Genomic DNA, 12,110 nt, shown 5'->3' with positions numbered 1-12,110 from the left:
AAGATCATCCTATGGTCTAAGAAACCAAAGCCCTCACGCCAGCACCATCCAAGCAGCCACACATTTAGCACCAGGATGTGAGCTTCTCTCATTCAGCCTTTACCTTTAACAGGGAGGATAGATGAGAACACTGCTTGCGAAACCCTCTGACCTAAAGCTATGAAGTCCAAATGCTGCTTTCTGACACTCTTTGGATGTTTTTCTCTTTCAAAAATGAGCCCCACAGTGGAATTAGAAACGTTTTAAAGAAGAGTGACCAAAATGATAAAGGGAATGGGACTTGATATACCGCCTTTCTGTGTTTTATGTGCAACTATATTCAAAGCAGTTTACATATTATATACAGGCACTTATTTGTACCTGGGGCAATGGAGGATTAAGTGACTTCCCCAGAGTCACAAGGAGAATAACAGAGTTTAATTACACATTGAATGAAGAAATATTTTCTCTGATTTGTATTAAATTAACTACTCTGTAGCTTCATTAAGTGCCCCAAGTCCTAGTATTTTTAGAAAGAGTAAACAAGTGATTGATGTCTACCCGCTCCACTCATTATTTTATAGACCTCTATCATATCTCCCCTCAGCCATCTTCTTCAAGCTGAAGAGCCCTAGCTGCTTCAGCTTTTCCTCATAGGGAAATCCCCTTTATTATTTTTGTCGCCTAACATTTTACTTGCATTCTTAGCCGCCGCTGCCACACACTGAGCAAAGGGTCACAACGTATCATCAATGATAACACCTAGATCACTTTCCTGGTTGGCGACTCCTCTTTCCATCAGGTCTCAGAAATGCCTATTATATCTAATTTTTCAAGTAGTGCAATATATTCTAACTTTCCCACCTTATTTCTTAGGCTTCTGACATTCCTGCTTTTTGAAGCTGTTTTTAACTCCTAACCCCTATACACTTGTTCAGTACCCATGTCTGTTTTATCATTCCCACCTTAAGTTATTCCCTATCCCTTATTTATCCTGTTTGTCCTGATTAGATTGTAAGCTCTGTTGAGCCAGGACTGTCACTTACATGTTCAAGTGTACAGTGCCGCATACATTTAATAGCGCTATAAAAATAATAAAAAAGGTTAAAAGAGAATATGAAGAGAAACTTGTCGTAGAGGCTAAAACTCACAGTAACAACTTTTTCAGGTACATCAGAAGCCGAAAGCCTGCAAGAGAATCCATGGGATTGTTAGATCATGAAGGAGCAAAAGGGGCACTCAGGGAGGACAAGGCCATAGCAAAGAAACTAAATGAATTTTTTGTTTCTGTCTTTATGGAAGAAGATGTAAGAGATCTGCCTGTACCGAAAATGGTTTTCAAGGGTGATAATGAGGAGGAACTGAAAGAAATCTTGGTGAACCTGGAAGATGTACTGAGCCAAACTTGCAAATTAAAGAGTAGTAAATCACCTGGACCAGATGGCATACATCCAAGAGCATTCAAAGAACTCAAGCATGAAATTGCTGATCTGCAGTTAGTGATATGTAACCTGCTGCTAAAATCATCCGTAGTACCTGAAGATTAAAAAGAGTTCTAGGGGTGAGTTGGGAAATTATAGACTGGTAAGACTGACAATGGTGCCAGAATAAAATTACAGAACACGTAGACAAACAGAGGGTAGGGTTAAATGCTCATTTCTCTCAATGTAGGAAGGTGAACAGTGGAGTACTGCAGGGATCTATACTGGGCGGTCGCAGTATAAATCCCTACAGCACTCCACCTTTCTCCATCTGCTATTTAACACATTTATAAATGATATGAAAATCAGAACGAGTGAGGTGATCAAATCTGCAGATGATACAAAACTATTCAAGATTGTTAAAACACATGCGGATTGTGAAATATTGCAGGAAGACTTTAGGAAATTGGAAGACTGGGCATCCCAATGGCAGATGAAATTTAATGTGGAGAAATGCAAGGTGATACACTTTGGAAAGAATAATCCGAATCGTAGGACCTTACGACACTGGGAGACTGGGCGGCTACATGGGAGATGACATTTAATGTGAGCAAGTGCAAGGTGATGCATGTGAGAAAAAAAGAACCCGAATTAGAGCTACATCATGCAAGGTTCCACGTTAGGAGTTACAGACCAAGAAAGGGATCTGGGTGTCGTTGTCGATAATACACTGAAACCTTCTGCTCAGTGTGCTGGTGCGGCTCGGAAAGCAAATAGAATGTTGGGTATTATTAGGAAAGGTATGGAAAACAGGTGTGAGGATGTTATAATGCCGTTATATCGCTCCATGGTGCGACCGCACCTTGAGTATTGTGTTCAATTCTGGTCGCCACATCTCAAGAAAGATATAGTGGAACTGGAAAAGGTGCAGCAAAGGGCGACTAAAATGATAGCGGGGATGGGACGACTTCCCTATGAAGAAAGACTAAGGAGGCTAGGTCTCTTCAGCTTGGAGAAAAGATGGCTGAGGGGAGATATGATAGAGGTCTATAAAATAATGAGTGAAGTGTGTCTAGCCTTGTCTTTGGCCGTTTTCAAGTCCAAACTTAAAGCCCACCTCTTTACCATTGCTTTTGACTCCTAACCACTACTCACTTGCCCTGTCCTTTAACCTCACCTATTCATTCCCTTACCCTTTGTTCTATTTGTCTTATCTAGATTGTAAGCTCTTTGAGCAGGGACTGCCTTTTTGTGTATGGTGTGCAGCGCTGCGTATACCTTGTAGCGCTATAGAAGTGATAAATAGTAGTAGTAGTAGTAGTAAGTAGTAGTAAGTAGTAAGCTATTCAGCTTGGAGAAGAGACGGCTGAGGGGAGACATGATAGAGGTATATAAAATAATGAGTGGAGTGGAACAGGTGGATGTGAAGCGTCTGTTCACGCTTTCCAAAAATACTAGGACTAGGGGGCATGCGATGAAACTACAGTGTAGTAAATTTAAAACAAATCGGAGAAAATATTTCTTCACCCAACGCGTAATTAAACTCTGGAATTTGTTGCCGGAGAACGTGGTGAAGGCGGTTAGCTTGGCAGAGTTTAAAAAGGGGTTAGACGGTTTCCTAAAGGACAAGTCCATAAACCGCTACTAAATGGACTTGGGAAAAATCCACAATTCCAGGAATAACATGTATAGAATGTCTGTACGTTTGGGAAGCTTGCCCTTGGCCTGGATTGGCCGCTGTCGTGGACAGGATGCTGGGCTCGATGGACCCTTGGTCTTTTCCCAGTGTGGCATTACTTATGTACTATGTACTATGTAGTTACCTGATGCTAGGGTTCACCTTGGGAGTCAGCACTCATGAAAAGATCTGGGTGTTGTTGCAGATAATACGCTGAAATCCTCTGCTCCATGTGCGGCGGCGGATACGCTGAAATCTTCTGCTCCAAGTGCGACGGCGGATACTAGGAATTATTAGGAAAGGGATGGTGAATAAGAACTAAAATACTATAATGCCTTTGTATCGCTCCATGGTGCGTCCACACCTATTGCGTTCAGTTCTGCTTACCGTATCTCAAAAAAGATATCGCGGAATTAGAAAAGGTTCAAAGAAGAGCGACCAAAATGATAAAAGGGATGGAACTCCTCTCGTATGAGGAAAGGCTAAAGAGGTTAGGGCTCTTCAGCTTGGAAAAGAAACGGATGAGGGGAGATATGATTAAGGTCTACAAAATCCTGAGTGGTGTAGAACGAGTAGAAGTAAATCGATTTTTTACTTGTTCCAAAAGTACAAAGACTAGGGGACACTCGAGGAAGTTACATGGAAATACTTTAAAAACAAATAGGAGGAAACATTTTTTCACTCAACAAATAGTTAAGCTCTCAAACTCATTGCCGGAGGTGGTAACAGCGGTTAGTGTATCTGGGTTTAAAAAAGGTTTGGACAAATTCCTGGAGGAAAAGTCCATAGTCTGCTATTGAGACAGAGGAAGCAACTGTTTGCCCTGGGATTTGTATTATGGAGTGTTGCCACAATTTGGGTTTCTGGCTTGGCCACTGTTTTGAAAACAGGATAGTGGGCTAGAAGGACCATTGGTCTAACCCGTATGGTTACTCTTATGTTCTTATGTAGTAGAGGAGAAAAATGTCCAAGTGTCACGTCTCTCACGGAACCTCGGGGTTAGTGAGCCCTTGGGCCACTGTCGTGGAGCGGCAGCAGCAGGAGAATCACCCAAACACAGACAAGGCAAAACAGACGTACCAGCAAATCCAGGACTGGAACTACCAGGCGGAGACTGCAGCCGAGGCAACTCAAACTGGAGCAGGCAGGACAGGAATTCAGCCCAAACTTCACCTGTGCTTAGCCACCGTTCCTCAGGAGTTGAGCTCCTGAGTGCAGATGACCGACAGGACTTAGCAGACAGGGCCGGAAGGCAGAACTGCAGGAAACAGCAGCCGGCTGGCGAACAGCAGGAAACTTCCAGAAAACACACCGGGAATCCAGGCAGGCAGCAAGCAGCAGAAAACAAGCCGGGTCAGGGCAGGCAGCAGACAGAAGAATAAACCAGGGGACAAGCAGGGTCAAACCCAGAATCAAGAAATATCACAGCAGCACTGCAACAAACTCTCACCAAAGGAAACTCCTCTGAGGACCTCTGTTGCAAGGCAAACTAGAGACCTTCCCAGGTGGTTAATAAAGGTAGCATATAAGGGAGTTCACCAAGTACGGGTACTGCTTAGTTCCAAAAAACTCCCAAAACAATCTGGAAGGCTGGAAGATCCGGAACGGACCAGCATAACTTCTGGAACATGGGAAACGGTAAACCATCAGTTCACAGCAGCTACCAGGTCTGACCACCGGGGGCCGAGGTGACTGAGAGCCAGGAACCTGGGCATCACCGTAACACCAAGCCTCAGAAAGGAGAAAAAAACAGTCCAAGTGGCTTAGAGCTGCAGCTACCAAAACATGGTACACGGAATTCCAATACCTAGGGTAAATGTAGCAGAGGGTGCAGGCACAAGACGAAGGCTGCCTATGCAGCCAGGAAAGAGCATGCTAGGCAACCATGAGGAGACGTTGCCCCTTAGCTCGAGATGAGAAGAAAATATACTCCCCCCAAGGAAAAGAGGGCAGCCAACACCAGCATAGCCAAGGCCTCAGAGAAGTGAGCTGCAGACTGAAAACACAGTCAGGAGAAGAAGCCTGGAGAAGGCTTCCAAACAGAAGCCGAGAATGATTTGGGAGAAGCAAGGTCCAGGCTCCTTCTGTGCTGGAATTCACCATGCTAGAAGCTGAAACTCATAACCACAATGGCAGAGAGAAAACCTCTGTCAATCAAGGGAACCAGTGTCGTTCTCACCACAATGGCCCGAAAGCTGTGAAGAAAGAAAAAAACAAACAGCAATTCATTATTGCAGCCTGTGACCAAAATGATTGCTGCCGACTAAGAGATGTACTGTAAAAATGTAATCAACCAGTTTCCTATCCAGTTTAGCACCTTGGGTCCTAGCTTCAGCCAGCTCAGCTTATTTAGGAGCCTCCTGTTAGGAACCATATCAAAAGATTTGCTGAAATCCAAGTAGATTATGTCTAGCAAATGTCCTTTATCCAGTACTGTGATCACCCAGTCAAAACAATCAATCAGAATAATTTGGCACAATTTTCCTTTGGTAAAATCATGTTGTCTCAGATCTTGCAAACTGATGAATTCTACGGAGGTCACTATCCTTTCTTTCAACAGTGTCTCCGGTAGTTTTCCAGCCACTGAAGTGAGACTTACTGGCCTGAAGTTTCCCATTTCTTCCTTGTTCCCGCTTTTATATAGAGGGACACATGGTGGGTCTCAGAATCTGTCAGTCTTATACTGCAGTGGTGGTGAATGGAATTTATTTGGAAAAAAGGAAGGTGGAAAAAAGGAATAGTGGAGTACCTCAGGGATCAGTAACTGGGTCCAATTCTATTTAATTTATTTCTGAGCGACATTGTCAAAGGATTAGAAGGAAAGGGGTTTTTTAGTGGATGACACAAAGATATCCAACAGAGTGGATACTACAGAGTGAGTAGAAAACATAAGAAGTGTTCTTCAAAAATTACAAGAATGGTCTAAGGTCTGGCAATTAAAATGTATGTGAATGTTTACTAAAGCTTAGTTCGAGTTTTCTGCAGCAGGGCCCTTAGCAATAAAATGGACCCCGCTGCAGATACCTCGAGCTAAGCTTTAGTAAACAGTACTACTACTACTACTACTATTTAGCATTTCTATAGCGCTACAAGGCGTACGCAGCACTGCACAAACATAGAAGAAAGACAGTCCCTGCTCAAAGAGCTTACAATCTAATAGACAAAAAATAAATAAAGTAAGCAAATCAAATCAATTAATGTGTACAGGAAGGAAGAGAGGAGGGTAGGTGGAGGCGAGTGGTTACGAGTCAAAAACAATGTTAAAGAGGTGGGCTTTCAGTCTAGATTTAAAGGTGGCCAAGGATGGGGCAAGACGTAGGGGCTCAGGAAGTTTATTCCAGGCGTAGGGTGCAGCGAGACAGAAGGCGCAAAGTCTGGAGTAGTGGAGTAGTGGAGAAGGGAACAGATAAGGATTTATCCATGGAGCGGCGTGCACGGGAAGGGGTGTAGGGAAGGACGAGTGTGGAGAGATACTGGGGAGCAGCACAGTGAGTACATTTGTAGGTTAGTAGAAGAAGTTTGAACAGGATGCGAAAACGGATAGGGAGCCAGTGAAGCGACTTGAGGAGAGGGGTAATGTGAAAAAATAGAGTGATGCACTTGGGGTGTAGAAATCCAAAGGAGACATACGAGAGGATGTGAAAAATTGACAAGCACTGTTTAGGAGAGAGACTTTCGGGGTCATAGTGTCTGAGGATCTCAAGGCAGCGAAGCAATGTGACAATGAGGTGGCCATAGCCAGAAGGATGCAGGGCTGCATAAGAGGTATAACCAGCAGAAATGGTATAGGCTTCTGACAAAAGACATACAGTGAAACCTCGGTTTTTGTTGACTTCGGATTTCGTCGTTTTCGGTTTTTATCGAATTTATTAGCGAAACATGTCTCGGTTTTTGTTGGTTGCTTCGGATTTCGGCGACGTGACCATGCTGCTAATTTTGCATTCTCCTGCGGCATTCTTCTGGGGCATTGTTTCTCGTTGTGTGATCACTACCAGCTCTCAGACAACAGATTGCAAATAAGAATTTCGTCGTTTGTCCCACACTACGTTGTTTCTCGTTGTGTGATCACTGCCTGCTCTCGTTTTGCCCACACTACTGCTTTTGGTTCAGTGCCTCTTCATAAATGACTGTGGCTTGATGATAGAAATTTCATCATCATGGGACCAAAAAAAGTTTCTAGAGCCAGCAGCCCTTCAAAGAAGAAGGACAGGAACACGATCGAGTTGAAGAAGGAAATCATTGAAAAATACGAGAGCGGCATTAAGATTGCTGAAATCGGCCGCATGTACGGGAAGTCACCATGGTTTCCAATATCATGGTTTCCAATATCATCTTTATGCTGACGACACCCAGCTTTATCTCTCCACATCAGGCATCACTGCAGAAACCCAGGCCAAAGTATCGGCCTGCTTATCCGACATTGTTGCCTGGATGTCCAACCGCCACCTGAAACTGGCCAAGACCGAGCTCATTGTCTTTCCACCCAAACCCACTTCTCCTCTCCCTCCACTCTCTATTTCAGTCGATAACACCCTCATTCTCCCCGTCTCATCTGTCCGCAACCTCGGAGTCATCTTCAACTCCTCCCTCTCCTTCTCTGCCCATATCCAGCAGACAGCCAAGACCTGTCGCTTCTTTCTCTATAACATCAGCAAAATTCGCCTTTTCCTCTCTGAGCACACCATCCGAACTCTCATCCACTCTCTCACCTTGACTACTACAACCTACTCCTCACTGGCCTCCCACTTAACCATCTATCCCCCCCTTCAATCCGTTCAGAACTCTGCTGCGCGTCTTATCTTCCGCCTGGACCGATATGCTCATATCACCCCTCTCCTCAAGTCACTTCACTGGCTTCTGATCAGGTACTGCATACAGTTCAAGCTTCTCCTACTAACCTACAAATGCACTCAATTTGCAGTCCCTCACTACCTCTCTACCCTCATCTCCCCTTATGCTCCTACCCGTAACCTCCGCTCACAGGACAAATCCCTCCTCTCAGTACCCTTCTCCACCACCGCCAACTTCAGACTCCGCCCTTTCTGCCTCGCCTCACCCTTTGCTTGGAATAAACTCCCTGAGCCCATACGCCAAGCCCCCTCCCTACCCATCTTCAAATCCTTGCTCAAAGCCCACCTCTTCAATGTCGCTTTCGGCACCTAACCATTGTACCTCTATCCAGGAAATCTAGACTGCCTCAATCTTGATTGACTGCACTTCTTGTCCTTTAGATTGTAAGCTCCTTTGAGCAGGGACTGTCCTTCTTTGTTCATTGTACAGCGCTGCGCAACCCTGGTAGCGCTTTAGAAATGTTAAATAGTAGTAGTAGTAGTCACCATCCACGATAAGTTCAATTGTGGCGAAAAAGGAGCAATAAAGGAGGCAAAAGTAGTAAAAGGCGTGAATGTGCTAACGAAACAGAGATCGCAAACAACTGAAGATGTGGAACAGTTATTATTAATTTGGATCAATCAAAAAAAGTTAGATGGTGATTCTGTTTCTGAGGCCATCATATGTGAAAAGGCCAGACTGTTGTATGCCGATCTCATTAAGAACATGCCTGGGATAAGTGCTAGTTTACTAAGTGATTTTAAGGCCAGCAGAGGCTGGTTCGAAAAATTCAAGATTCATCCCCCAACAAGTCTTCAACTGTGATGAAACTGGCCTGTTTTGGAAGAAAATGCCAAAGAGAACGTTCATTACACAGGAGGAAAAGGCACTGCCAGGACATAAGCCTATGAAAGATAGGCTAACTCTTTTGTTGTGTGGTAATGCTAGTGGTGATTGTAAAGTGAAGCCCTTACTGGTGTACCATTCATAAACTCCAAGAGTATTTAGCAGAAACAATGTGATCAAAAGTAAATTGTGTGTGATGTGGAGGGCAAACAAGAAAGCATGGGTCACGAGGCCAATTTTCATTGAGTGGATGAATGAAGTGTTTGGCCCGAGTGTGAAAAAATACCTTCAGGATAATCATTTGCCCCTTAAGTGCCTCCTGTTAATGGACAATGCTCCTGCACATCCTCCAGGTTTGGAAGATGCATTGTTGGAGCAGTTCAGCTAAATACCATGTTAAATATTCATTTATTCTATACATTTGTCTTTTTTATTCATGTAAAAGAAAAAATTTCTTAGTGCCTCAGTTTTCGCCGATTATTTTCGGGCGGATTATCGACAAAAACCGAGGTTTCACTGTATGAGAAAAGACTTGAGCACCAGAATATGTATACCCAAGAGAAAAGAAGGGATAGGGGAGATATGATACAGATGTTTAAATACTTGAAACATATCAATATACATACAAATCTTTTCCAGAGATAAGGAAAGAGTAGAACCAGAGGACATGAATTGACATTAAATGGTGGTAGTAGACTTTGGAGTAACATCGGAAAGTACTTTTTCACAGAGAGCGTGGTGGATGCCTGGAATGCCCTCCTGGGAGAGATGGTGGAGACAAAATCAGTGAAGAAATTTGAAAACGCATGGGATAAACACAAAGGATCCTTAAATGGAAAAAGGTTGGATCAAAATAAAACTTGTCAGTGCTTAGATGGCAATTCAAGTAGTAGGGAAGTGAGGCCAGTACTGGGCAGATTTCTACAGTCTGTGTCTGAAATATGGCAGAACCGGGCAGAATTTTACGGTCTGTGTCCTGAATATAATCAGATGAATTTGGATGGTCTGGTATGGGCTTTGATGGAACTCCAACAATTAAGAAGTAGGACCAGTGCTGGGCAGACTTCTACAGTCTGTGACCCCAGAATAGCAAGTACAGATAAGAACAAAAGTGTTGCCATACTGGGACAGACTGAAGGTATTTTGTTCCCTACAGTGGCCAATCCAGGTCACAAGTGCCTGGCAAGATCCCAAAACAGTAAAACAGATTTTATGCTGCTTATCCTAGAAATAAGCAGTGGATTTCCCCAGGTCCATCTTAATAATGGCTTATGGACTTTTCTTTTAGGAAATTATCCAAACCTTTTTAAACCCTGCTAAGCTAACTGCTTTTACCACACCAAGAAGAAGTGTGCATTTTTTGTGTTGCATTCATATCTTATGCTATGAGTGTATCTCAGAGCGGGAGGGGAGACACCTTAAGGTTGATTGCCAGTAAAATGTCAGCTTGCAACATTGTTGGATTGCTGGTTTAATGAAGTATTGACAATGAATGTGACTATGCTGTAACCAAAATTATAAAACCCCTCTTCCATGATTGTGTGACTTCCCTATTTGTGATGCTAGTATTTGATCATGAGGAAGTGTAATCTGCAAGGAGTGGCAGGTGCCGCTCTAGCAGCCATATCAGGCAGACTAGATGGACCACGCGGGTCTTTATCTGCTGTCATATACTATGTTAGACGTGTATCGCATATTCTGTAAAATATGCGCATACAATGGAACTCCACCTCCAGTCCACCTAAGCAATACCAGTGTAATCAGGTGTATATGCATGTATTCACTTAGAGCTAAATGCTGCAGATACTCACATAGCTTACAGTATTAGTATTCTGTAAGTTACATGCTTCACCCATGTGCACACCCCTCTTGGAAATACACATTATGTAAGTTACGTACATATTTACAGAATAGTGCTTAGGCACAATGTTTGCTGTTATAAGTGAATACATGCACACTTGCACACATTATTTTAAACATTTATACATATACTGGCTGTGTTAATGCTACCACCTCTGTTACAGAATTGACCACACATGTGCAGTCATGCAATTTTATAAAAGCACACACAGAAAGAGTTCTATAAAATTACCCCCTCTATCAGTATATAGAAGGCAGAATATGATTTCCAAAGTTGCTTACCTTGGTCCTGGATCACACAGTCAGTGGTAACAAGAGGAGGAACCTGTCCTCGGAGGTGTGTAGTATAAACTTGACCTGCTCTGCTTGTTTTATCTGTCTCAATCACTTGAATCTGAAGGAAAAATAAGAAAGGATTCAGACTGTAGGGTGAGAGAAGTTTTGCTCTATTAAAAACTAAACCCATGGTTTTGGAAATGATAAGCTGTTACCCAATCAAAGATAGTACAAGGTCTAAAAACTAAAAATGTATGTCCAATATGCTTCATAAGTACATAAGTATTGCCACAATGGGACAGACCAAAGGTCCATCAAGCCCAGCATCCTGTTTCCAACAGTGGCCAATCCAGGTCACAAATACCTGGAAAGATCCCAGAAAAGCTCAATACATTTTATGATGCTTATCCCAGAAATAAGCAGTGGATTTTCCCAAGTCAATTTAATAATGGTCTATAGACTTTTCCTTTAGGTAGCTGTCCAGACCCTTTTTAAACCCTGCTAAGCTAGCCACCTTTACCACATTCACTAGAAACAAATTCCAGAGTTTAATTACACATTGAGTGAAGAAATATTTTCTCCAATTCATATTAAATGTACTACTTTGTAGCTTCATTGCATGCCCCCTAGTCCTAGTATTTTTGGAAAGAGTAAACAAACGAGGTGGCCATAGCCAGAAGGATGCAGGGCTGCATAAGGGGTATAACCAGCAGAAATGGTATAGGCTTGTGACAAAAGACATATGTGGGAGCACAATGCTAAAACTGTTTTATGATTGAGCTACCTATGTACAGACTCCAGTACACATCTATACATAGCTCATTTAAATCTCATGATAATGAAAGTATTAGATATTTAACCTAGATGCAGAGAAGTGTGCAGAAAGCCAGAATCCAAAGAACAGGATTTCCTAATGCTGGAGATTTAACATACGATCACAGGAGAAGTGAAAGGTTAGCACATAAGAACATAAGCGTTGCTAAACTGGGACAGATTGAAGGTCCATCAAGCCCAGCATCCTGTTTCCAGCAGTGACCAATCCAGGTTACAAGTGCCTGACAAGATCCCACAAGAGTACAATATATTTTATACTGTTTATCCTAGAAATAAGCAGTGAATTTTCCCCAAGTCCATCTCAATAATGACTTACGGACTTTTCTTTTGGGAAGTTAGCCAAACCTTTTTTAAACCAAGCTAAGCTAATTGATTTTACCGCATTA

At 42.9% G+C, this 12,110-nt stretch overlaps 1 protein-coding gene across 2 annotated transcripts in view; it reads right to left on the bottom strand.

Annotated features, from left to right (window-relative positions):
• SEC24D (SEC24 homolog D, COPII coat complex component) overlaps nucleotides 1-12,110 on the bottom strand; it is a 547,880-nt gene that overhangs the window by 458,580 nt on the left and 77,190 nt on the right. For both annotated transcript variants that reach the window (XM_030191796.1, XM_030191797.1), the window contains exon 7: nucleotides 10,897-11,008. In XM_030191796.1, coding sequence (XP_030047656.1) covers nucleotides 10,897-11,008 — 112 coding nt within the window. The remainder of the gene's footprint in view (nucleotides 1-10,896; nucleotides 11,009-12,110) is intronic.

Source organism: Microcaecilia unicolor, chromosome 2 (genome assembly GCF_901765095.1).
Source record: "Microcaecilia unicolor chromosome 2, aMicUni1.1, whole genome shotgun sequence".
Taxonomy (NCBI): Eukaryota; Metazoa; Chordata; class Amphibia; order Gymnophiona; family Siphonopidae; genus Microcaecilia; species Microcaecilia unicolor.
The sequence above is the reverse complement of the archived record's forward strand: the minus strand, read 5'-3'. Positions and strand labels throughout refer to the sequence as shown.